The 27,806-nt window shown below is 38.2% G+C and overlaps 1 protein-coding gene across 1 annotated transcript; it reads left to right on the top strand.

Annotated features, from left to right (window-relative positions):
* The first annotated feature begins 1,771 nt into the window (after positions 1 to 1,771).
* Positions 1,772 to 27,806, top strand: GDA (guanine deaminase). Its single transcript, XM_058826316.1, has 14 exons — positions 1,772 to 2,018; positions 6,996 to 7,084; positions 8,786 to 8,957; positions 11,430 to 11,517; positions 12,748 to 12,853; positions 17,195 to 17,222; positions 18,644 to 18,751; positions 19,216 to 19,323; positions 21,444 to 21,541; positions 22,053 to 22,120; positions 22,577 to 22,723; positions 24,925 to 25,043; positions 25,901 to 25,928; positions 26,658 to 27,806. The coding sequence occupies exons 1-14, from the start codon at positions 1,788 to 1,790 to the stop codon at positions 26,726 to 26,728; spliced, it is 1,461 nt and encodes a 486-aa protein (XP_058682299.1). The 5' UTR covers positions 1,772 to 1,787; the 3' UTR covers positions 26,729 to 27,806.

The raw sequence follows: 27,806 nt of genomic DNA, 5'->3' as shown, positions 1-27,806 counted from the left end.
CTCTTCTCTTCACAGGAAGAGCAAGTGAATTTACCACTGCGGGGCTTGGTCCCTTCACCCTATTTCTCATCTCCACTCACCTTATTATTCAGTAACAAAACCAGCCTTTCTCCCACTCTTTATCCGTCCTGCTGCAAAAGACAATTTTCCTTGCCTAGAGTAATAGCTTGGAAAACAGCTCATTTCAGCCTTGACGTCCACAACAACATCACCCTGAGAAACAACTGTGGGAGATGGGTTTTTGCAAGTACTAATTGAGAAGACTTCTGGTGTTTTTTGTTTTTTTTTTTAATTATTACTTTCCTCTTTGAAGAAACAGAAAGTGTTACAGTGTTTTAACCAGACTGAACTGCATGGAAGATTTTTATGCCAAAAATCTATTTTCTTCCGTGAACTAGATTGATTTGCAAGAGTTGTGATTTGTTTTTTTTTTGCTATTTTCTCATGATAAAAGATGCTAGAAATACAATTAAAAACTTAGGTGTGTCTTAAGTACCCAATTTTATGTCATTGTGAGTTTTCTTAAACTGCAAGACCTCTCACACGAATTGCCAATGTAAGTGCCAAAGTCACTTTCACATGTCTATTTTTTCTTTTCTTTTCTTTTTTTTTTTTGGGGGGGGGGGGGGGATACTCTTTATTCCCTGACTAAGCTGATCTCAAAATCCACATAAGAACATCCCACTGACATCAATAAACCAAATATTCTTTTAAACTTCATTCTCAGTAACTTAACACATTCTTATGCAAAGAAAGCAAGATGGAGGATGATGACTTGCCCATGGCAGACTAAAATTAAATTTATTCTGCACTTTCCTGCTGTGTTTCTCTTTCCTCCCACCATTAGTCTGGAGAGTTTGTGGGAAAGATAAGCTGCTGGGCGTTAGTATAGTGTCAGCACAATGGGGAGTGCAAAGGTCTTTTAATGATAAACCATGTAATGACAAACTTTGCAACGCAGCCTTGAGAACGGTAGTGTCAGTGCCCTTGGTGCCAAGTTCACTTGTCACTTGACAAGTTGATGTATACAAGTGACTTCAGTCATGAATTTAGAGGACATTCCTGATGTTATCCTTGATGCACACAATTCTGCCATTGTGAAGTCTTATTCCAACACTCTCAATAGTGATTCTCTTAGGGTGGGTTCACTATGTACTTTGACTTAGGTTGTTGGAGCAGAATGTCATTTTGGGGATGCATTTCCAAGTTAACGAAATCATTTTTTCTCTGCTTTTCATTTTCCCGAGGTTGTTTTCTCTTTTTCTGTAGACCACCTCCATTGAATGAGGCTGCCTGCTTCTGCAAGTTCTGGTACCTCAGCTAGCACCTATTCTCTATTCCTACACTCTTCTAATGTCCAGTACAGAGGCTGAGAACTGACAAGACAGTCTGACATTTGAAGGTTTTAAAGGTCTTTTCCAACCTACAAATCCTATTGTAAATTAAACTTCTGCAAGTGGTTACAACCCGCAGGTTGGTTGCAGAAGTGAGTTGCCAGACACTCGAAAGACACTACCAGACACCTTGTCCAGTCTCTCACCTCTTCCCAGGGAGAAGCTGGGACTCTAAAACCCACTGGGCATCTCTCCTGCCGTTCGCGCCTCTTGCACGAGGGAGGACACCTCTCTGGGACGGGGGCATCAGCGGCGGGGGAGGCCGAGGGCTGGGGGCGCACCCCGCACACCGCCCGCCTCCCGCCCGCGGGAAGGCGAAGGGAGCGGCGCTGCCTCCCGCCCCCCTTGAGCCGAAACCACTCCCCGTAAAGAAAGTCACCAGGGGGTGGGGAAATGGTGACAGCTCCAGGAAGCCGCCGGCGGCACCGGGAGACAGCGAGGGGAGGCAGCCCGCAGGGTGGCAGCTCCCAGCCCGCGCTCGCCAAGCCCGCCGCCGCCGCCATGGGCTCTCCGCAGCGCCCGCCGCTCGCCCACGTCTTCAAGGGGACCTTCGTGCACTCCAGCGCCTCCGCCCCCATGGAGATCCTCCACGGACACCTTCTGGGGGTGGACGATAACGGGACAGTGAGTGGGGGGCTCGGGCGGGGTGTGGCGGGCGGCGGGGGAGATGCCCGGCGGTCCCTCCCGGGGCGCTCGGCGGGGCCGTGGTGCCGGCAGCCGTGGTGCCCTGGGTCCGCCCGCGGCGGCTGCGGACCCGAGTCCGCGTCCGGGGCTGGCGAGGGGAAGGGCCGGCCCCGACGGTCTCGGGGGAGAAAGCGGAAAATTTTCGCACTCCTGTCCGTCGGGGCAGGAGCCGCGGAGAAGGGATTTCGCACTTGCAGGAGCTGGTGGTAACAGGGATAGAGCGTCTCCTCGGCACGAGTCTGCAGGAACAGCAGCGTGCCTAGTCCTGGCATTCGTTCAGATTCTCTGTTTTCTTTCAGTTTCACAAGCTGTTTTTTTATTCTCAGGGTATCTAAACAGTAATGGTGAATAATAGCTCTGTACCCACTGCACAGCTGTCTAAATGAGGCTTTTTTGTCTTGTCACAAAAAAAAAGAAAAAAAAAAGAAAAAAAAAGAAAAACCAAAAAAGAAAGCCCATGGCATATACCCATAAAGAGTTAGAAAGATGGTGATGCTGGGCCTTTCACTAGTATGAGCCAGGCTTAAAACAAGCATTGCACTTACTGATAATGCAGGAGAGAGTCTGGCGGGGAAGCAATGTCATTCCCTTAACAGTATCACACTTGAAACTGAGTTTCGTAGTGCAGGTTGTGAAAGTAGGCTTGCGATTTCTTGTAGACTCAATAATATATATGAGCATTCTATGTAAAATTTATAAAAGTAATTTTCTTTCCTGTAGCTAAATAACAGGCTTCAGTGTGTGTTAGGCTTCAGTAATGTCCGAAATCTGTGCAAAGCATGTTTTGAGCATTAACAGTATTTATTTTCTCTATTCACATGGGTCCATGATGGCCCGTTTCAAGTCAGCCCTTTTATAGCTGTTGAGGAGTCTGGTGCAAGGTGTATCAAAGTCTGTGAGAAACTGTATTTTGATGAACATGAGGGGAGTAAAAACTTGCATAGTTATGTATTAGCTGGTGTTCACTAAAACAATATATTTGAATGAAAAAAGGTTTGGCTGGTGTAACTCAGTTGCAGAAGATGGGTATTCATACTCCATTCCACTCTCTTTAATGTCAGTTTCTGGAAAAGTGTGTCTACACAGCATCCTTAGGAAATCAAGATTTTTTTTAGTGATTTTCCTAAAAAAGGTGTACATTAGTAAGCTACACCTAGAGATCTGTGCTCTCACTTACTCTCCCTCTTTTAGGGATGAAGGATTCACAGCATACTTTTTTTCCTTCCATAAATTGGCAGACGTTTTGGTTTTGTTTTTTTTTTAATCCATTAAAACACTGTCTTCCTAAAATAAAATTCCCACCAGAATACTGTGACAAGCACTCTTATTTTAATCTCTTTTTATTACAATTTCTTGACACTTTAATATTCCAGGGGTTGATAAAGTGAGTATCCCATATGCTCTCCTCTCCCTGCTCATAGTGTAGCTTCATGCAGAACAACCACTGGAATCACAGAAGAGTTGGCTTTTCAGGAAAGACATAGTGGTTAGAAAATTACTTGCCTTTATTGTTCAAATTTACATCAAAAATGCTTCTGTTTTCCTCCCAAAGATGTAGATTTAACTAAACAGGTATCCTTTTACCTCATGTTGCTGACTCCATTGTGGAAAAATTTTGCACTGTGTATAAGAACTTGTATGAACAACTGGGTGCTATTTTGCAGTGTGATTCCCTGAATGTCCTCCAAGGGACATAAAATGTCATCTCTCTCCGCTTTGCCCCAGATGGAAAGGAAGTTTTATGAATAAAAACATTGCTTTTGTATATTAAAGTCCAAATTATCATCAAGTTAGCACAGTAAGGACCATGTTTAACTGAGTGGTTTGCAGAGCAGTGTACTGTCTCCCTTGAGGAACAGCAAAGAGAAAGACTAGTATTCCCCAGGGTGAAGAAAACATAGGTTAAAACCATAAGTTGTTATTGAAATGTTGGTGTAATTATCCTAGGTGGGTAGAATATGAAGTAAAGAGAAAAAAATTATAACCTAAAAGCCCTTGTGAAAGTCATGAAAAGAGCAAGAGTTGTGGAAAAAGGATTTTGAGAATAAGGTTTGATTTAAGCCATTTGGGAGACTTTGCGTACACAGGTCAGGTGTACAAGGAGGAAGGTACCAGGGTACCAACATCCATCTGGAGTTCATTGCTTAGCCTTTCTCCACAGGCTGGGCAGCTCCTTTAGCAGCCGTGTCTAGCAAGTGCTCTTGTCTCTCATTTAGCCTCACATTCCAGTTTTGGGAACTAGGCAAACAATAGGCATCATGTGTCTAATTGCAAAAGTCATTTAATAACTGTGTGAACAGGGAGGCAAGAGAGCATATGGGAGGGGAAAGAGGGATGGACCCCTTCTCATGTTCACCTATGAATGTCATAGCCAGAAATAAAGGAAGACAGCCCTGTTGGATCCAAACAAACCATGTTCACTTCCTGTTCTCTTGTTAGCAAAATATTTGTGGTGCTTGAAGGCAGCCAGGGTTTGCTGCCTCAGGGCTGATGCACAGTTTAATGGAAGAGCTTTAGGTGTTACTTGGTGTACAAAAGGCCTGAGTTAGCCAGAGGGAGATGTTTACCCCTGATATTTGGAGGCTTTAGCCCCATTATATGAGTAACACGTGAGATTCTGTGTTTTGTGATATACCTTTCCCAATGTACCAGTTATTCTCCTCGACTTCCTTCTTTAAAGCTGAAGCTCTCAGTCTTGCACACTTCTCTTGACTCTGTAGTGCCTCTGCTGTAGAATTTCTTCTTGCTTCTACAGTCCTGAGGTGCAGAACTAATTTAAAGAACTGTGCATCCAGTTGGTTACCTTGAATGCACAAGCAAATACGGAAACAAATATCCAAAGACCTTAAAGCATTCAGATTTAGAAATGCATCCTAAAGCAATGGGGAACAACTCTTGGCTGATTAAGGAATTCCATTAGGAAGTTTGTTTGAAAAAAATGTAGATGTCTTGCTGATTTACCCATAGTCTAACTCAACCATAATACACCAGGTGTCAGGTTTAGAATTGATTTCATGTATCCAGCTTCCTTGAAACATATTTTCTTCATTTTCCCATAATTTAAGTATTTTATTTTTCTGCACCCTAAGAGTACATAACAGCCACTGCTTTTCCATGGCAACGCCTGTTTCCAGAATTTGTCATCTGGTGTTTCATGGTTTTTTTCCTCTCTTTTTTTCCCCTCCCTCTTCACTCGTCTCCCCCCCAGCAGCTCTAACATTGCTCATTCTGTATCCATTTTGACTTCAGTATCTGAATGACATTTTCTTTATTGCACATCAAATATTTCAGTAGGTCTGTATTCCAAGCCTTCTACAGTTATACAGTTAATTAAATTGGATGTATTCCTCTTTGCATGGGGGACAATACTGATTCTTGTGAACTATTAATGGAATATTATAATCTTACAATTTTTGCTAGTGTGGTATTTATTTATGACATTATTTAAATATGTTTTCTGACTGAAAATGTAAAACTTCTGTTCTTTAGACAATATAAATCATACCAGCCATGATTAATTTAAAAGACTAGGCAGCCAATAACTTCTTGTCTACAGTTTAGCAGCCTTTACAGTTTAGCAGCTTTGTTTATTTTTGTCTATGGAAAAAACAGAAAGTGGTAAATTTCTATGCAAAAGAAACATACACATAAAAAATATCATTAGTTAGCAAATAACTGCTAATCAATGCTTTTTTAGTCCTCTTGCTCTTCCTCCCAAGTTTCTTCCTACTGCAATTTTGGAAGTACTAATTTTTAATTTTTTTTAATGTGTTTTTTTTTTTTTCTTTTCAACTGTTGCCCTAGAAACTGCTGTCCTGAGGGTAATACAGGCCCTCAGTGCGGACATCATCCCAGGACCAAAGGGATACTGGTAGCAGGAAGAGTATTCCCTTGAACTTAGGAGCATGAGCTCTTACACCATGGGAGTTAGAAGACCATAAATTGGTTTCTGGCAGAAGCTGTGGCTAGAGGCAAGAATTTCTCTAAGCTCAGATAGTCAGCCTTTGGCCAGTGGAGACTTCCAAGTCCTCTAAATTGTCAAGTGTTGAGGAAACTTGGATCCCACCTGGAGCCTGTAGTGGGCATTGCAGTTCCTAGGCTCCACAATCTCTGTTTCCTGAGGAGCTGTCATGCCTATTAGTGGATAGACCAGAGAATCAAAGAGCTGAGGATTCAGCTGCTAAGAGTCATGTTGTAGATTAAAATACCACGGAATTTAAAAATAAGTAGGAAATGTGCTAAAATTCTGACTAGGCAACAGCAACTCATCATCAGTAGAGTCTATGTTCTCTAGGAGTCAAATGGGGTTGAGTTTGGCTCCAGAATGTCGGGTTTTGTTTTGAAATAAACAAAGATCTCATCATCCTTTTAGCCCATTCTGTAAAACGAAAATACTATCCACATTTTTCTCCTCAATTTCTTTTCTCGTCCTAGGCACTGAAAAAAATTGAGAAAGCCCAACACAAGCAGAAAATTAGAAAATATTTAGCTTGATGTCAGTCAGTCATAGGCAAAGCAGGTAATTTGACCCCTCTGGTGGTGAATACTGCAATTCCTGTGAATATTGCATTCCTGTCAGGCTATTGTACACCCCCTCAGCAAGTGACTGCACTGCTAGCATGATGTTACCTTAGTGTGTTACAGCACACTAAGGTCTGTGTTGTTCTGCCTGTGTATTATTTGAGAAGGAATTAACTGTTCTATTACAAGCTACAAGGTGGGTGCGGTTAGTTGTTGGATTATGGGGAAGTATTTCAAAATCATGCTTGGTAGTCAGAAAAAACAAGTGTCTCAATGCAAACCTAACACCTCTGTAGTAAGTGTGTAAAACTGGTTTTAAGATATAACTTGTTTTGTGTTCACATAAAGCTGATGTGGGATGCACATTTAAAGTACTTAACTATGTTTCCATTTTAGATTGCATTTGTGGAACAAGCTGATCAGCTAGAGGAACTGGCGAAGATGTGGGGGTTCAAAACATCTGACATAAGACAACTGAGTAAACAGTACGTGTTTTGTTAAGACTAACTTCAGCAAATGCAGTTTGTTCTTTGAGTGATGTAAAGCAAGTCTTCGGAATACATTTTTGACAGGGAGCACATCAAATCCATATGATGCCCATAAATTTAAATGGGCAAAATTCCTTTCAATGCAGTGAGAGCCCTTTACCCAAAGGTGCCTATGTTCTGGATACAACTTGGAGAACTGTCCATGTTCTTTTTGCATTCCTTGGTGTGGAATTGCAGACATGGCTGAATGGTGCTGGCTGATGCATACTGCACAGAACAAAATGCTGCATTTAGCTTTCAGGCATAATCGCTTCTGTGCTTACAGAAGTAAGTGCCACTCTTTCTTAAGACTGCATTTTATACCTATTTTGTTAGTAGTGGGCTGTGCTTAACATGAAAGTCTAGATGTAGTAAATGTAGGTAACACTGACACTGCAAATATGAAACTCATTTGCTTGGACTTTAACACATTCCATGATAAAAATTAATATAATTAGAAGTTGCAAACCTTTTAAACACAGAGCTTTTGACTTCTCACTATACTGCAGCTGGACCATTTTATTTCTCCTTCATCTACTGAAATCCCCAAACTTTATGGTGAAATGTAAATCTTTCGGACTGTATCTACTAGGCTTTGCATGTAGTAGGATTGTAAACAAATTGTGGCTTAGAATTGAGAGCTGCAGCATCCCTCTAGTAATCAACTATTAAAAAAAATTATGCTTTGCTGGAAGGCTAATCATACAGTCTTTATGAATAATCAGATATTTTCTTCACTTGAAATAGACAGAGGAAAGTGGAAGGTGCAGATGAAGGTACAAGGTGAAAGAATATGGATCAGATTGAGGAAGACTTTTCAGCGTTTATAGATTGCAAGAAAACAGAAAGAAGGGGAGCTAAAAAGAGATAAAATTCAGTTAATTCAGTAGTCAGGAAGAAGGAAAGAGGAGTGATAGAAATGTTATGCAGTAAAGAGTTTCAGCACAAAACAAAATAGCCATAGCAACTTCCTAGTAATGTTGATATATTCATCCCTTTTATTGCAGGAACATTGCATGACAACATATAGAGTTACATTGTAAATAGGTCTTTCCTGTCAAGATACTGAGCAGAGCTTTTTTCACCAGTGTCTATGTCTGTATTTTTAGACACCGTGTCTGTTCTTCCATTAAGCCCTGAAATTCATTGACTTTATATATCTATATTGACATATAAATAATGTAGAGGAAAACTGGCATATAGAAAGTCATATTTTGTAAATATAATGGTTTGGGAGATAGAGACATTCCATCTATATCCACACTAGGAAACGACACTGTATACAATCTCTTTTTCAGGTGGATTCTACAGTGGAGTAATTTTAGTTGTGGTGAAGTCTGCTCCCTTTTGTTTGTTGCCATTTAGGGTGGGTCAATATTACAGATAATTAGATTAATCATGCTCTTACATTGTTTTTCTCACAGTTAGATATATGTATTTTGCTGTGTAAAAGATATTATGAACTGCTTCATACCAAAAGATGGGTATGGGTAGAGGTACAGCAGAAGTTAATAGGCTGATGCTGGAAGACACAGATTAATTTGTACTCGCCATTTATTCTGGTGGATTTTACTGAAGTACACTCTTTAAAACAAAGCTAACTACCAGGGAGAATTTTGAGACATTTTGGATTATAATAATTTTATTTTCTTTCCTTAGTGAATTCTTCATGCCGGGGTTGGTTGATACACATATTCATGCGCCTCAGTATTCATTTACTGGTACAAGAGTAGACCTGCCTCTTTTGCAGTGGTTGACTTCCTACACATTCCCAACAGAAGCCAAATACCAGGACAGTGGTTTTGCAGAAGAAGTGTACACCAGAGTTGTTGTAAGTCCTGCAAATGCCCTTTACCTACTTGATGACATTCATTTTTGTGTAATATAGATATGTTTTCAGAAGGTCAGCAGAAAGCGTAGAGAAGGTTTTACTGTCACGGAAACCAGATAAAGCCAAGATAGCCACTGTTCTAATTGCTAGCCAAGACTGTCTGTTATTAGTTCCAGTCTTGTTCTGTTGTTACTGGCAAGAGAGTTCATTTAATCACAGGGTTAACAATGAACCCTTTATCACCTTTTCTGAATACAATGACTAACATTTAATCTACTCTCGGAATTAGTACAGCCAGCAGGTGCAGACAGGTACTGCTCCATGCAGCAATAACCAAGTATAGTAAAAAATAAAATAAAATTCAGGGGATGTTCCCTTTTCTGCACAAAAATCCTCTATTATGAACTCCCCATTTGCAAAAGGACATGAAAGAGAAGACACTTTTCATAGACAAATCTGGGGAGCTCTGAAGTAGTAAAGGAAGACATTGCTGCTGCTGAGGTCCTTATAATGGAAATGCATTTCACTGCAGGGGCTTTAGATGGAGTTTCTCAATGGTACTGTGAGACAAGAAAAGACTGTGTTTGAGCTAGACTGGTTCTGAGCATTGTAAAATCTTTATGATCCACTGGACGGACAACAAGCAGCTAGGTCGTATTGCAGAGTACTAGTTCTGTCCTATAAATGAAATTTATCCTTTAATATGTGGACTGAAATATCTCCAACAGATTAAATTATTTGGCCAGCACAATTTGCCTTGCATTTGTCTATTACTGTGACAGCATCTGTTGTCAACATAATAGCATAACAAATCTGAAATAAATAGTTACACTGTTCTTTGCCACACAAATTTAAAAAGAAATTTGTACCATCTGCCATGGTTAAAACATGAAAGAGCAGCTTGGTCATAAGTTCTAGTGACAAGCACATATGCCTTCAACTGCTTAAAAATAGAGGTGACCTCACCTTCAAACTGTGTGCCCAACACAGTTACAGCACAGGTTGAGTGACACCAGCATGTCTAGAGTCCTCACCCTGAAAGGTGTGTCATAATATCATCTGGAAAAGAGCTGCCAGAGAGAGGTGGAAGTTAGTTGTGGGAGCCTGAACACCACAGTTAGGCTCTCCCTATGTGAATCAAAGAGAACAGGGTCAGGAAAATGTCTTCACCTACAGAAGATACAGAACACCAGTCACTCTGCAGTGTTTGGTGGGGCCAGTAATAACCTTCACCTGTTAGAAACAGGACTAAACTTAGATGGAGGCAATGTTTTTTCCTAAGTGTCATTGTGCTTTTGAAGTTGTAATGAAAACACAGTGGATTCTTTCAAATCAAGATCCTGTTTTCAACACTTTCTATACTCAGCAAAAGAAACAATTTAGGTGAAATTTTCCTGCATTTAACTGGAACCTCCTCTTTGTGCTGATGATTTGGAAACAGAATGTTTTTAATTTAACAATGTTGTTATGATTTCAGAAGTAGAGGATTATGAAATTTAAAAGCTAGGAAAGACAAAGGTAATTTGTGTCAGTATTGAAATTGCTATTTTTGAGACTTTTTTTGAACTCTTAGAGATTTTCATTTGAATATTGTAAGGAAAAGACAGAGCTTGACTTCATGATTATCAAATAGCTAGCTCTAGCCCTCCTCCAAACATTGTGCTGGATGTCTCACCTTCTACCTTATTAAAAAAAAAATAAAGAAAATTTTGAAATTACTTGGCAGCCAGAACCAAAATATAGTTTAAGCCTGTATGTTGGATAAGTGGTCAACATAGTTTGCATCAGGCCTAAGGACAGGAGAAGCTACACATTTCATAATGAATTAACGTAATTAAAATACCTATTATAATTTATTATTATGTTCCCCAAAAGTAATATGAAGAGGTGTCAACCTCCATTTCCTTTCAAATGCTATATCAGATAAATAATTAGCTCATAGTTTGAGCAGTTGTGCTCAGTTTACTTTTACAGTTAAGTTTGTTATTTTGTATTTGGAATCAACGAATGTTTTTGATACATGAAAACCTGACTTGTTTTTCCAGCTAGATCAGGTTGCTAAGAGAAAACCATCATCTTCCCCAAAAGCCTTGCTTTGCTAACACTGGATAAACAGTCCTTCACCTATGAAGTGAAAATTGAACAGCCTTTCATAACTAGGAAATAAAAAAAATGACTAGTTGTATTTCTAAATATAAGTTGGAGTATTTCTAGTTTGGGGGAAAGAATATAGACTGGTTTTTATGGGTTTAGCCATTGCAAAAATTCTGTGAGGAATTATTTTATTTATTAACCCTCAGACCTAAAAAAAGCTTTTATGAAATTAAAAATCTATATTTTTACCTTCCCACATCACTGCAAAATTTCACAATAACTAAATGTTCTTGTAGTTTGAAATTAGACTGCCTGTTCTGTATTTTGGCAGCTTTACTGATTTTTTCCCAGACAGTTGAAACTGATTTCTTTTTTTAGAGACGTACTCTAAAGAATGGCACGACTACAGCTTGCTACTTTGCAACAATTCACACAGATAGTTCTCTTATTCTTGCTGAAATTATAGGTAAGTCTAACAGTGAGTTTTGAAGGATATTGTGTGGATCATGTTAGTTGAAGAAAACAATATTTAGGAGTTTTAGACTAGCCAGGAATCTGTCTTTCTCCTAATTTTTTTTGTTATTCATTTTACTTGTCACACTGTGTCCCCAAACCCCACCTGTTACCCATGTTCATTTAAGTAGCTCTGTTCTACTATTGCAACTCGTCTCTTCACTCCCAAATCTGCTGCTGACTGAGCTTGAATTAGGTCTGCTGGACTTCTTCTCCAGCTGCAGCTCTCTGCTCTTTCTAACCTTTTGTCATTTGAGTTTTAAAAGAAATGAATGACAGGAGACCCAGTCAGTACATTAATTTCCTGGTACTCTGAGGTTTCAGCTGATAATCAATGTCAAAAATCTTCACACACCCTCGAAAATCAGAGAAGTGGAAGCTGCATCAGAATCTTATCCTTCCCTTCTGTTCACAGTTGCAAATGCCTGCTGTTTGAAAATGTTGTAGTTCTTGCAGGATTTCTCAAGGCTCAGACAGCTCGTAAAGCAAAGAAATTCAATAAGAACCTCAGATTTCATCAAAAATTACCTAGTCTTTCTGATTTAGTAGGAAATTTTAAAAACTTTTACATTAAACAACCCAAATAATAAAAGTGGACAAAGAGATCTGATTTAGAAACACATTTGACAGTCTAGAATTGGATATCATACACATGTTTTACATATGAGTTCTGATTTATTCATCTAGCATGGGTAAATCTCAGCAAAGAAGCTAGATCTGGAAAATTCTCCCTCTAACTGCATGTGGGAGACCTGTTGGCAATTTTGCTCCTTTTCCTTAAGGAGAGATGGTTTGCTGAGATCTTTGTGCCTTCTCTCATCTCCAGGTAGTCATCTACTACAGCTACTGTACTTTGATGCTTGTGTTTCTCATCCACTGTGTCACAGCTGTCTACCATTAAGAATTCTGGTCGTGGTTAAACTACAATAATCTAGCTCTCATTTATAAAGTTGGGTGTTAATGTTAAATGTCCTATTTAAGTGTTGTTTGTTTCCTTATTTCTTTTTTTACTTAAAAGTCACGTGAATGATCCTAGCTTAGAGACAAGACAAGAGCATAAATTCTGGTCATCTTAAATGAAGCTGGGTGGGGTAGACTTTGTTTTTTTATTTCAGTACAAGCTTTGGTAATGGTTTCCGAGAACCAGTAATTCTGAGATTTATATTCTAATGCATCTCAACAGATAAATTTGGTCAACGAGCATTTGTTGGAAAAGTCTGCATGGACATGAATGAGAGTGTGCCACAATACAGAGAGATTACTGCTGACTCTGTCCAAGAGACAGAAAGGTAAAATGATAAAATTGATGGCATAACCTTTTAAAATAAGATTTTTCATACATCTGAAAAGTGAATCTCTCTAAGAGCTTAAAGGTGTGAATTTATTAGCAATGGATTTTTTTTTTTCTTACAAAAGTACTATCCCCTGCAGTCCCGGCAATTCCTGCACATACAGTTGCTGCACAGCCCGAGTAGCATCTCTCTGGCTTTTCCAAAGAGAGGGAGAAACCACAGATCTTGGATTTGAGAGGATATGTGTGTTTTCTGCTGCCTCTTTTCCTTCTCACAGCTTTGTGTATGGAGGTCAAGGGACCATATATGATGGTGAGGTGGTAGCCAGTTCCTTTGTACCCATTAACTTCCAAGCTATTTCCTTGCACCATTTAGGTTAAGGCTTTGTTTATCTGTACCAGCCAAACTACTCCAACATGCAGCCAAGAGAATGAAGGAGAATCAAATGAATGCAATGTTTGTAGTGGAGGAGAACCAAGACTGGAGTATGGCAGCTTACTGTCATACGTTTCTCTTATGTTTCACACCCATGCTCAGAAAACAGTTAAGCAGATATACAGCTCTTCTTATTTATTTATTTATTTATTTACTTATAAAAACTATTTATTTACTTATACAAATGTTTCAAATGTCATGCTGAAAGAGAAAACCCTGAAGAGGGATATAAACATCACACTTGTGTGAGGTTGCTCTCTTGTTTTTACGAACCATGCTAAAGGCATGACAATGAAAGTTAGAAATGGTCATGTATTTCTAATGGTGTTTATATTTAAAGACATTTTTAAAACATGTAGTATTAGTTACCTTCACCCTTCTAGCATTTTTTTCCCCTGAGTAAATCCCCAGTTTCCATAATATGACACAAGTCCTGCCATATGACCTGAAAGAAACAGAACTTCCAGTTATGATAGTTTTAAAAGCTTCAGAAGGGTCTAAATAACTTTCTTTTAAATACCTATCTTGTACCTCCAACTCATTCCTTTTTGGCTCTGCAATAAGAAATGTTTCTCAACTTTGGGTGAGAGGTTGCCACAAGTACTCCATAGCTGTCTAGGGAAGAAAGCTGCATGCTTCTTGGTATGGATCTGGAGTACTTACCTGAATCACAGCAATACAATTGCAGAAGGATGAAGAGGTGTTTCATTAAGAGGGCGACATGCTAGTTGGAGTTTGTTTTTAGTTTGCTTTTTTAAGAATCTAAGAAATGTGATGTCACACTGTCAGAAAATGGACGACACTCATTTAGGTTACTTAGAGTTAATATCCAGAAGTATTTATATTGCATGCATGGAAATAAGACACAATTCCAATTTTTTTATATATTAAATTTAAATTTGTCAAGGATCTGAATCTACCATTCTTTATCAAAGAGGATTTAATAAAAAAGTTAGGGAATTGAAGTCTAGAGTACCATATATGGCACTATTAGTTATAGTCAGCTGCAAAGGTGAGAACTGCTGTCCAAGTCTGTTCTGCTACAGAAGACTGTGATTTGAAGCTGAGCTTCTTTCCTCATAGAGAAGTACATAAGCCAACAATGTGTATTTTTGCAAAACATATTTCACCACATTTCATCAGTTTTGAAACAGCTCACACTGTTCAAAGAAAGTGAGAAAGAAGGAAAACAGCCATATTGAAATTTTGTGTTGTCACCTGGGCATTATTTTTCTGTTAGAGCTTCTGTTCAAGCCAGTATTTTATTATATCAGTAATAATCAGTAAGAGGAGATACAGCTATTAGATGATAGCTAATTCACTTTGCATTTTGGATCTCAAAGTTATAGACAGTGGTGGGCTCAAACTCTTTTGGGCTTTGCAGAAGTCAAAACTGGGTCTCTCACTTCCATCTGGTGATCTAGCATGAGCTACAGGGCTGTGAATGTAGCCTCTAGCGTAATTTTCTTTTCCTTCTGAAGACATTTGATAAAGTTTATACAACATGTGATCAAAATGACAGTTTTTCTACTATGAACTATGACATAAAAATTCACAGATATAGTGGTTTAGATTTGCCAATTTGAGTTTCCCGACCAATGCAGCAAATAATGTGGTGGGTTTAGTGCTGGCTAAAATTGCCAGTACACCTACTAGAATTACTTACTCATTTCCATCTGTGAGATATGAATTAGGAGGAGGGCAAAACAGGTTCAAAACTTAAAAGGTATGAAAAAACCCCTTTATTAACAGAATTAAAAGAATAGGAAGAATCAGAATAAAAACCTTCAGAACACTTTCCCTCCCTGTGCCCAACTTCTTTTCTTCCCCAGCTGATAACATAGAGACAAGACAGTTTTTAATCAGTTTCTACTTCTACAATAGTTTTTCATCTTGTAGGTAGAGAAGTTTTCTCCTTCCATGCAATGGAGAATTCTCCACAAGAAACAGCTCTTTCGTGGCCTTTCTGTTCCATGATATAGCAGCTGCCCCCGAAAAAATCTGCAATTGTGAAGCTCCTCCCATTTTCACAGCCTTCCCACAGCTGAGTTAATGGGCCATGTCAACTATTACTGTTGTAAGGGTGAGCTGTTCAAAAGCAAAGGTTCTCTTCATCTATCTTTACAATCATCTTTATCTCTGGGAAGATAAAGGTCTTCATCACTGGGGGCAAGGGGTCTTCATCACTCTCATCTCTCTCTGTTCAAGCTTCTCATGGGATCAAAACTCCTCAGCCTCCACTGTGCTTACTGTGCTTACTGTGCATCGTGGATGCATCTGCTCACATCTACAGTTTGAGCACTCCATCCCCCCATACTTTCTCATGAATTAAAGGGGATATTTTAGTGTATCATAATCCATCTCCGTGGCCTTACCAAAAGAACTTTCTGCCTCCATACTAAGGAATCTCCTCATTCTCCTTCCATCTGGGACTTGACTCCTTCTTCACTGACCTTGGTGTCTTCATATTGTTTTCTACGTGTCGTCACTCTGTCCTTTTCTCTCCCTGGAGAGAGGATGAAGGTCTGCAGGTCTCATCTGTGAAAGGGTTAATATCTTGTCCAGACCTGCAGATGGTCATGGGCAGTGGCCGCAGCAGTCACGGTGACGGATTTCAGGCTGCGCTGGGCCCCGCCCTCTGCCTGGCACTCTCTGTGGGGACGCCGCAGTGGAGGGAGCCTGGCCCGGCCTGGAGCCGCTCCTGGGGCTCAGTGGACCCCAGCTCAGTGCGGCCGATGACGGGGAGAGGGCTGTGTGAGCAAGATGTTAGCAGCTGTGAACTGGCCCATCTTTGGCCGGGGCCCCGCCGTCTCCCGTCCCCACCCTGCCGGTGCTGGGGCCCGGCGCCTCCAGGCCGCACAGGCTTCGGTGGAGTGTGGCCGGCTACACCAGAGCTCACTTACCTTTCAAGGCTGAAAGCAAGGGAGAGAGTTCCTGGGCTTGTCTGTTTTTAAAATGTGGAATTCACAGAGGTGGAGTGCTTCTAAATGGTTTAATAGGTTGTCAATTCTCAGAGCTAGCCAGCTATTGGATTTTTCCAGGCTCAGAGGAAGCTCGTAGCCGCCTCTCTCTGGAAAATAATTTCTATGGGTGATTTCTCCTTACTCTTCCTCTTATCAACTAATGGGAAAACAGCACAAGAGATCCTGTCCAGAAAGCATTTCAAACTGTCTTTCAGAAGTCACTTATATACACTCAACAAATGGGCCTTCAAAGAATTTCTTCCTTTCAAAGTAGGAGGAAGTTTAGCTTGGCCATCTGCGTCTAGCAAGTGTCTGCTTGTGGATTTTTGTAGAGGTCTGAGGTAGCATTATATTTAATGAAGTAAATCTTTATTTTCTGGAAGGTGTATCATCTGTATGCTAACACTAATATAAGCATTTCCAAAAAATCAAGGGTTCTTTAAGTGAATAAGGACATATGCATCCTAATGTAAGATATTAAATATTGCTGCATCTTCTAATATTTGGATTTGAAAAGGTTTAAACACTGCAATTTGAATTCATGGACAGACAAAGTTTGGCTTGTTTTTTCTTTCTTCAATATTGCAGCTGTAGGTTATAATTTTGTTTTCAATTCATTCAATGTAGCATGTGTTTGGTTTTCAGGGAGAACTCAGAATGATTACTGCTTGTCTAATGCTAAGTATTTAGATGAAAAAACTTTCATTAGTCTGCATGTTCAGAGTCAAATTCAAAAGTAGCATAATTTAGTGTCACTATCCTGACTTCATTGTGTTCCCTCTTTTTATTTAATCTGAAAATCTGGCTCACGGTTTTGAAAAAAAAATTTGATCTCTCTGAAATGTTTAACAGGGTGTCCAAGTATATATTTTTTTGTATTTTTCATAATCTATAACATAGAGGACAGATTTATAGCAACTTTATTTCTACCCTTTTTCAGGTTTGTTAAAGAACTACTAGAAAAGAAAGTAAGTAGTGCTCTTTTTTGAATTCACTTCTGTATTCAGAAGATGCTGTGTGGACACATGAAATAAATAATCCTGCTATCCAAATCTGTTGTCTTAGTGAAAGATCAATAAATATGTATTTTTCTGTGTAGTAGATACTATTCTGAAAAATGTTCTGCTAGTCATGTTGAGAAATGTACACTTACAATAGCATAAAATCAGTTTTCTGTGCCCAGAGTAGAGCAATATCTTGTGCATTTCTCTATCAAGTTTGAAATACCTGGATTCCTAGAGAGGACAGTCTCTCGTTTAAGAAAGGTGGAATTTGGTTCATCACTCTGTGGAATATAAGTAGACAGACTAATTGAAGGAATCCTCACCAGCAGAAATCATTGTTTTTTTAAGTAAAGTAAGTAAAGTAAAGTTACTAATCTACTATAAAATCAATGTTTTAGGTCAGTACATGCCTTATAGTGTGTTTCTAAAGAAATTCATGCTTACTCTTCGGTGGTAAAGATAGAAGTTTATGCTCTATCTAGAAGTATTATACACAGTAGTACTTTTCTTATCAGCCTTTAGTTTTCAATGGCTTCTTCTGACATTCCATCTCAAAATATTCCAGAGCAGTTGCCTGGATTTTAATGCCTAAATTGTATGTATCACTAGAGTGATGCCCAAACTCTTACTAGAGTAAGTTAGCTAATTTGCAAAGACCCAAGCTCCTTTTTTTCTGGGACATAATACAAAGAACTGGAGTCCAAGTTATCACTTACTGGCTTGTGCAAAACTCTTGCCTCTGACTGATGACAGAACTGTAATCCTGTTGACAATTTCCTTAGGAAAATTTTAATCTAGAGGTGCGAGGTGTAAACCTCTGTAGTTCTTGGTGTCTTCCCCACTGTTTCCTACTCTCTAACATATCTGGTTATACCACTATTCCTTCTGTCTAGGGAGTTCAGGGTTTTGTTGCTGTTATAAGTAGAGAAGATTGAACAAGAAAGTGGCTTTGGTTTTACAGAAGCTTGCAGTTTTGCATCATTATATCCTCAATGGTCACAGAAATGGGACTGGAAAATATTTGGTCATTCAACTGACTTATTTCTCATCATCCATATAGGCTGTCAGCAAATATGAGAAAGAATCCAGTGCTGCTGAAGACTGGTAAAATTTCAGTGACTTGATGACAGTTCTAATGAAAACAAACTCTTTAATAAAGTTCATTAAAATTGCTGTAAGAAACCCACACTTTCATTCTCTGTTTCTGCAATGAAATGTCTAATGAAAGCAAGGAAATTACTGTACAGCTAAATTTGAGTTGGCAAGGATGCAGTAAGCAGCAAGCAATGAAGACATAATGTAATTGCCATGTAACTGCTAGTATTACTTATGGTTTCTGAAATATATATATGTAGAATACAAACTCGATCTTCTATTATTTTCAGTATCCCAGAGTACAGCCTATAATAACCCCCCGCTTTGGCCCCTCCTGCACAGAGGACTTGCTGAATGCCCTTGGGGATTTAGCACAAGCCCACGATCTCCGTGTGCAGGTAAGCTCTGAGAGCTCTGCCATTTAAATGGCATGGACAGACAGCATGCTGACCATCTAAAGATACCTTTGGGAGGAGATAAACATCTGCTGCCCTGGTCTCAGCATCCACTCTGTTGTAGGCTTGTTCTCTCTTTTACCTCATAATCACATTGTGTATTATTTTATCTATTATTTTAACGTCTTCCAAAAACTGGAAGTGGGGCCGTTGTGTCGCCACACGACTGGGATGGACTCATGTACCATCTCATACCACATGTAAAAGAACAAATGGAGATACTTCTTTAGGTCCTGTGAAAGCCTCTTCGGGTCTGAGGAAAAAAGAAATGCAAGGACTAGATCTAACTATAGGCTTTACAAACACTGTTTTTTATGAATGTATGTTTAACATCAGTAGATTGCTCAGAAGATTGTAATGTCAGGTTCACTGCTGTTTAAAGGACTCTATGCATTTTCTTGTTGCAGAGTCACATAAGTGAGAATGAAGAGGAAGTCAAACTTGTGGAGAACATGTTTCCTGCCTACCAGAATTACACTGAACTGTATGATAAAAACAAGCTGCTAACCAGCAAGGTAGCCACATTAAAACTTCCCCAACATAACTTGCATTAATCCATGTAGAAAATATGATGGTTTTCTGTACTTACCTGAAAAATCTGTATTGTTCTGTCAAGGTCCGTGACATCTGGGAAAAAGTAAATTTGTTTTATGTTCTCTGTTGAGGTGTTGGATCTTAAACAAGCTGACACTGTTACTAAATATTTTAGAGGGGGTGAAAAATAAACATGTTTTATGCTTCCTGATTAATTTTCCAAAGGCTCCAAAAAGAGTTAGTGCAGTGGGATTAGAAGGAAGCTAGGTAAAGCTGGTTTTGAATGAATTGGTAATTCTTGAACAGTACCTAGTTATCCTTATATTGCAAGGATACTATCCAGTTTTTGCACAATGGCTTGCTTGAAGATTTCTTCTGTGGTGTTACATTAGAACCAAATTAATTTTCTTCCTGTGGAGAGGCAGCCCTCCCTGCTTAATTCTGATCATCAACCTTGCTTGCAAACAGGTGCACTTTATTGCGCTGACTATCCAAAAGCACTCTCATCTCATTTTACGAGCTGATTTTACCAATCTTTGAGAGGCATAATAGCCTGAAGAATTGAAATTCAGTACAGCTTTATGCTGTTGAGATAAATGTAATATACCTGCCCACTGTCATTACAGGTTGGAGAGCCAGGGCACACCTAACTAGATAGTGGACTGCCCATGCAAAAGTGAATATGAACAAACCAACTACAGTCAGAGTACTTAGACATCAGTCAAGTTCATTAAAAAATATAGGAGAGAATTTTCAGGTGCACAAGGGGAAGCTGGAAACTCCCTGGGAATTAGCTCTTGCACTCCCATTTCTGTGTTTGAAGTCATACCCCAAATGACTTGTTTACTCTTCTTTTTGCTTGAGAAATCAATAAAGACTAGAGAAGTATGTACCCAGTATTAACCTTTTTTTCCCCACATGGTCCTTTGCATGCTGGCTTGATGTTCTGAGTGAGTGTTCTAAAGAGCATATTTGTGCTGCAAAAGCACTAGTCTTAATTCTGTGACTTGTATGCACACAAGTGAAAATGGTAATAAAAAGTCATGATTACAGGTGGCTGCTGGAGTCAGGCTCCTGGGTATTTGGAAAGCATTCTATTAAACACAAGCATAGCAGTAGAACCGCAGATATTGTCTCCCCATCCACTCAAACTAAGACACCAAATCAATTTTTTTTTTTTTAAAGTGTTTTAAAAGCAGGGGTTTTTTTTTGAGCTGTTGCTGAAGTGTTTCTTTTTAAAAACAGTACAGATTGGCAGGGATATGCTTCAGTAGCTACCATATGTAGGTCCTTATCTGAAGACATGGCTATTCTCCTTGAGTTTTCAGCTACATTGAACTTGATGAGTAGAGATGGGAGAGGCACAATGTTATTAGGAGATGCTCAGTGGAAGCAGTCTCTGTGCAATACTCAATTTTATGTGCAGATTGCTAGATCTAACAGAACTCTTGCTCTTCTCTTTCAGTGGGCATTTGGCATATGAGGTAATGCCAATTAGATTTGTATGGGAATAATTGGTTTATGCACTATTAAATTATCCTATCCTATACTTTTATGTTTTTCTTGTGAACTTATTTTTAATGTCAGTTATGTAGGCTAAGAAATAAATGTAGTTTATCAGTTGCATAAAAAATTAGATTATTTTACTTAAAGAATATTTAATATCTTTCTCTCTCCCTGGTGCAAACCTTTAGAGACCCAATAGGAAACATTACCTACATCTTCCATTTTATCTGATTATTCCTAGATCCAGTACTTAATTTTTGTGTTAGCTACAAAATATAAATTGCAAGCTTGCTACAGCACTGGGACAACTGGGAAGTTCTCACTTTTGTCTTTGGTCACTGCAAATCACTGCAAAAGAAGGCACCCTGTATTCTTATATTTGAAAAATGCAAAAAAGCTGAAGGAATGATATGTCAGGCACACTGACAAACTAATCAGTCTTTTCCTTGTGGATTTAAGAGCTTCATCCAAGAAGTGCATTAATTTCACTAGATGGTAATGTGTCCTTTTTGACTATTTAAAGCTGTGCAACAAACCTCACAGCCATGGAAGTAAATTAAATACTGAGTAAACTGGTGATTCTCGTTTTCTTTAGACAGTGATGGCTCATGCCTGTCATCTTTCTGAAGAAGAGCTGAAACTTTTTAGTCTTCGTGGAGCTGCAATTTCACATTGTCCCAATTCTAACTTTTCGTAAGTTAAAAAAAAAGAAAATAGGAGTGGTGTATAACTAAATAAAGCTGTTGTTTGTGTAGTACCCTGAGTCAATACTACCATTGCAAAGCTATTTATATGATACCTCATTACATCATAAATGATATTGGATTGAAGATGACCATTCATCATCCACTTCTGCACACCGTGCTCTGGACTGATTTGTGGTCTTTCAGTTTAGTTATTGCATCTGTAACCATATATATACACATTTGTTTTCTAAAAATTTGTTTCTTTTGACTGTTCTGTCAGCAGTAGATTCAAGGCGTCTCCCTTCCCCGTGAAGTGTGCTTATGTTTTGAGGGAATAGACTATAAACTCTTCTTTCTATTGAGCAGACATGAGATACTGCATGTATCCAGCCAGAATAAATAATAAACCAAATCTTGTGCACATTAAGGGAGAGTGTCATAAAATGACTCTACAGCCCTGCTTTTCCTGAACTTTTTCTGCATGTACCACACAGAACACATTTCTTCTTCCAATCTAGGTTGCGCAGTGGTGTCTTAAATGTGCGAAAGGTTCTCGAACACAATGTGAAGCTTGGTCTTGGCACAGGTTAGTAGTTTGCTGTGAAAATGGTTTATTCTGGAAACCATTAGGGGATACAAAAACATTCACCTTTTAACATTTAAAAATCAGCACGTCTCCAACTTTTGGTCCTCATTTGTTTTCTCCACTGCAGTAAGGAAGTCTAGACTATTGAAATCTAGGGTTGGTCCAAAACTGTTATAAAAGAAAACAAGAAATTAATGAAGAGTTTTGTTGCTGTTGTGAGCACAAAAACAGGGATTGAACAATAACTTTTTAGGCTTCTGCTTTTGTGTTGTGCTCCATTCACCTGACTGTGTGACAGCACCTTTATTGGGAATTATGCCTCCAGAGACATTGCTTAGTAGTAGAATTTGTTGGATTTACCACATATGTCTTTCACAAGTTTGAATTAAAGCTTATAGAAATTTAACATAGAGAATTATATCCAAAGCCTGTTTCTAAGAGTCTGATCCCTTCTAGATGTTGCTGGTGGATATTCAGCTTCTATGCTTGATGCTATAAGGAAAACAATGATGGCATCTAATAGCCTTCAGATCAATAAAGTGAATGAAACAGGACTAACTCTTGAAGAAGCTTTTCAGCTGGCCACTCTGGGAGGAAGCCAAGGTAAGAAGAAGATTCTTTGGTGTGCACACAGAGGGCTACAACTCTTTTTGATTTTATGTCTCCCTGTCTTCATGGGAGATTCACAGATTTTCTGGTGCCAGAGTGAGATCTAACTGGTGGGCAGAGATAATCCTTCAGTTTCTCATACCCATACTAGGCTTTTCACAGAAGAGTACTCTATTAATGCTGAGAGTTTAATAACAAAATATTAATGGCTTTTCAGGGTTGTACATTTGCTTTGGAAAGAGCTTCTTAGTCATAAGGGTATAAGTGCTTGTCTATTTAATGTACCAGCTGGAAATTTGTTTTCTCAGCAGCCATCACCTAGAAGAAAAACTGCAATTACTGTAAAATCATGCATTCTATTTGTCATCGGTTTCTAATTTTGCTTGTGCTTTTTGAGCTGTAAGTGAGGCAGTTTGTTGCAAATCAAAACATCATGCAAATCACTCCTCACTCAGGGAAAAGCAGAAAGTGTAAACAGGCTTTTCACCATGGTTGTCCAAAACACAGTTGCATCTGCAGAATACAGTCATATAGTGTATGTGTTATCCAGTTTTGTTATGATCAGTGTGCACATAGAAATAGATACCGTTAAAAAAGTTTTAGTGGAGCTGGTATGATTTAGCAGAGAGGAAATCCACACATAAGTGGAAATCTATTGTTGTTTCAGTTAGCAGAAATGAGCTCACTGCCTTCTTAAGCACTGGTCCCAAATCTTCACAGTGTAACATGTCTGTAGCTGTCAAAAAGCTCCACTGGGAATTATTAATGGAAGCTTTAAAGATGTATTGAAAATGTCGTCAAACAGGTCTTCTAAGGACTGTGTTTGAATTCCTGGAGAGTGTAATGGGGGAAATAGAGAAGACAGAAGATGAGTAGGGAGCACAAAGTGTTCTTTTTCCTGCAATATATACTGTTCCACAAAGTGTGAGAATAAACTGAGACACAGAAAGGAATTTTTTTTTATTAAAATCCCAAACTCTTATGTGGTTTCCCTTCCCAGCTTCTCTTGTGCTTTTTCTATATTAGGTTTTTCTTAGTAAAGTGTTAATTTTGTATATTGATTTTAAGCTGTTTTATCCTTACTTAGTCACTTTTAAGGGTAGAATATAAATGACTTCTACAAGCTTTCAGTAGCCTGGATACTGAAAGGGAGAATTTCGGTAGCAGAAATTTAAATGCGTGATTATTTTGTTGGAATAATTTGCTTTGTTAAGACTTCTAAGCACTTGTCACCCTCTTGTGTTTAGTCTAAAAATTGCATTCTGCTCATAAACCTGAAGGAACACGAGATCATTTAAGCTGAAACTAGTAGGTAATCAAAATATTTCATAATTTGTGGGAGTTTAAATGTCTTTAAGGTATTGTGATATTCTTGTCACTCACAAACTTCAATGAAGACTGAAGTTCCTTTATCAGATCAATCTGAAAACAAATGAACAAAATATTTGCAGATATGTTCTTTGATAATTGAATTTCAGAGTATTGGAAAAATTAATTTTATTCACAGATACTTTTTACAACTTCTAATTTATTTCTAAAGAGGCACAAAGGCTTCTTTTTACGTACTCTAAGCACTTGCAAGCACCATAATATGTAGCAAGCACCAAGATGAATTTTACAGGTTTTCAGGGCATGTGGACCTGAGAACTTGTAGATGTAATGAAACTTTGAAAAAATAAAGCTAAATAATAGACCACAAGCCAACCAAGCCTTACGGATGGGTATGAGACCTTCAGACTGGCTATAATTATTTTTCCACACCATATTATTCTTTGTTCCTGCTAATGGCAATTACTCACTGGACACCTCTTTCATTATCATATTACTATATGATAATATATATATTGAAATAGGCTTATACAACCTTTCAAAATTGCCTAAACTTTTTTAAAAAATGCAGTCTAATACTGCCTTAGCAAGGTGAGTGTTATAATATGCTTTACTGTTTCTTTGACTTAATTTCATTGCCTCATTTGGAGTTTGAATGTTTTTGCAATATAACCTATTGTTTCTTAAGCCTCTTAAGAGCTCAGGTGATAACATACTCACTATTCAATTTAGTTTTGGGTTTTTCCTCATAATCATGTAAGTTTTTGTTTGTCTTATGAATATTTCAAGTAAGTTGCCAGGTACTTCTAAATGGCAGAAGGAGGCTGGTCCTGAAGATATGTTTATGAACTTGTTTTCTTTCTCAGCTCTAGGATTAGATGATGTGATTGGAAACTTTGAGGTGGGGAAAGAATTTGATGCACTGCTAATCAACACGAAGGCTTCAGATAGCCCTTTTGACTTATTCTCTGCTGATGATTTTGAGGTAATCAGAACAGGATTCATGATTAAAAAAAAAAAAGAGGGGAATTATGTGGGGAAGGTCCATGATACGGACAGAAAAGGTCTCTTGATTCTGGTGACAAGAATTGGGTGTACAATAACACTGCTGTCTGTGCTTCAGCCTAGACATATTTAATATATTTCAAATATTTCCATATTTGTTTTTTTCTTCAGAACCTTGCTTATCCCAGTGACTGCCATAACACCTTGAGAAAAATGCATGTAATATTTCTAATGCATGTTTTATTAGCCCAAGATAACAGTTACAGTTATCTATTTGCAGTGAGAAATGGCAGACAAGAAAAAGCAATTTAATTTTAGTTAATGCTTAGAGTTGAGACTGACAAATGGCAACGTGTTCTCAGTGAAAGGTTAGGTTGCCTTTTCTACATTGCTGTTACAAAATGAGGCAAGCACTCAAGATGGCTAATTTGAGTTAAAAGCACTGTTTTTATGTAAACATTAAAGCAGTGTTGGTCTTATGGTATGGAAATAACTTCTCATTCAAAAACCTTCTCTGACTAAATAAGACAATTAAGAGCAGTTACTTGAATTTATAGATGTGGCCAGACTGCCTGGAAACAATTCCAGTTCTATAAAAAGTATTATTTTTACGTTTAAATTTCAACCTTTTAAGCTAAATTATTGGTCTTTAGCACTTGACAAACATTAAAGTTTTGCCTTATTTTCAAAAAGTACATTATGTATGTTAAGTTTTGATATCAGTGTTACTGGGAATATTTAGGAGAACTCTTTTTATCAGTTCTTTCAAGTTCCAAATTATTATGATCCAGGACTGCAGATTGCTTTCTGAATTTGTTTTCTCCCATTTTTTTATAGGACACTCTCCAGAAGTTCCTGTATCTAGGTATGTTTTGATTTTCAACTGAAGCTGAATTCTCATTTCCTACATCAAATGTTGTCTAAATTAATGTGGGGGTTAATAATAAATTTTTTTTTATATGAGTAAGTATACATTTCTTTGCAGTAATTAAATACATTTATTCAACTCATATGAACATTAAAATGTCTCTAATAATTAGTATTGATATTTTTCATTAATAAATAAACACTGGTTTATAATTATTTGTAAATAATGCAAATAATGCAGTGTCCAGACCAGGGCTGCGCTGCTGCTGTGTTGTGATGTTGAGGTGCCTGGTGCCAGCTCTGGCCACAGATGTGTCATGCTCTAACAAGACTTTTGCCTTTCTGAGGATCTGTCTGGGTCACACTTTCTTGCTGGCTGGTTCCCCAGACAGTTCAGATACTGTGCAACAAATAATTTTCTGTACAGATATATAACATTTTGGGGTTTGGATCTACTGAATGTGCAGAAAATCCATGACACTATGAACATGACAGCTGTTTAATCCTATGTTTATTTAAAAAAAAAAACCCATGGGATATTAAACATTTATTGGTCTTTGTGGTAGCCCTGACTATTTCTCTCCAAATGGGCTTTCTTAGTTCTAGGAAATAATTGTTGCTGCAAATAATGTGTTCTAAAACTCTGCTTGTGGACTGCATAATTTTCATTAATTAAATCAGTGTTTGTATTTATGTGTAAAACTCTTGTTTGACCATGTTATTTCAGGTGATGACCGGAATATTTCTGAAGTGTATGTGGCTGGAAAGCAAGTGGTTCCTTTTTCAAGCTCTGTATAAATCCATTTTACTTTTGCAAAATACTCTGCTGATCATTCTGCATCTGATTCGGAAAAGGTTGATTAAACACAGTGCCTGATCATAAGGAATGACACCTTACTTTTGGATAATGTTATAAAACTTGCAAGCATTGAAAATTTTGTTAGACCTTTTGAGAATTACTTTACCAAAATTACTACCAAAATAGTTCTAGAGGAAATGGCTATTTAAATTTCTTTGTAAAAATAGCATTTGTGCATTGATAGGGGATCTGATAAATAATTTATTTAAAGAGGACACCTGCAGCTGTGCTTAATAATAGTATAGGAAGTATTATGTGGAACGATGAGATGTTCATTGTCTATAGGAATTAAAAAAAACCCCACTGCTTGTAAATTGATTTTGCAGGTAATGAATATCATGGAAGAATGCAATTTCCATAATATTATCATCAAGTATGGAGAAATCAGTGTCATTTTGGGGAATGGAGTTTTCAGTTTTTCCTAGGAGCTCTTTTAAAAATAAATATTTAATTTAAAACGTTATTTTTGAAAAGGAGTTAAGTAAGAATTGTGTGTTTATAAATAAATAAATAAGGGTCCTTATCAAAGAATTTAGAATTGTCATTTGTAGCCAGACACTCCATTGAATTATCTTGATCTGAGTGATGGCTGAATGAAACTTCTGTTAAATTAGAAGCAGGCACTAAGATATCTCTGCAGGCTACACAATGGCAAACAAATTAAGAGGGTTTTCTCGACTAGAGGGAATGCTTCGTCTAGTTCAGCGTCCTGCAGAATCTTCCCAAACTCATTTGCTCCTGACTGTTCAGACAGGATGATATGATGTCCCTTCTTCTTCCTGTAAGGGAAATGAGTGCATTTAAAAAATTTCCAAGAGAAAAGGTCTCTTTCTGGCCATTACCACCTTTGACTTGAGGTGAAAATCATCACTGAAGAAAAACCAGTTTAGCTTCACTGTGCTCTTTGCATTTTTCAATGTGGCAGCCATAAATCCAGCCCTGTTCAATTACAGGATTCCAGTTTAAAAATATGCCCTTTTTTTTTTTGTTTTTTGGAAATCTGAGTGACTTCCTTTC

Source organism: Poecile atricapillus, chromosome Z (assembly GCF_030490865.1).
Source record: "Poecile atricapillus isolate bPoeAtr1 chromosome Z, bPoeAtr1.hap1, whole genome shotgun sequence".
NCBI classification, from domain to species: Eukaryota; Metazoa; Chordata; class Aves; order Passeriformes; family Paridae; genus Poecile; species Poecile atricapillus.
This window is presented reverse-complemented; position numbering and strand designations above follow the sequence as displayed.

Coding starts and splice junctions, on each gene's coding strand:
- GDA (XM_058826316.1), top strand. CDS start 1,788: ATGGTGACAGCTCCAGGAAGCCGCCGGCGGCACCGGGAGACAGCGAGG. Junction 11,518..12,747: donor TATTCTTGCTGAAATTATAG/GTAAGTCTAACA, acceptor GCATCTCAACAG/ATAAATTTGGTCAACGAGCA. Junction 18,752..19,215: donor CCCACGATCTCCGTGTGCAG/GTAAGCTCTGAG, acceptor TTCTTGTTGCAG/AGTCACATAAGTGAGAATGA.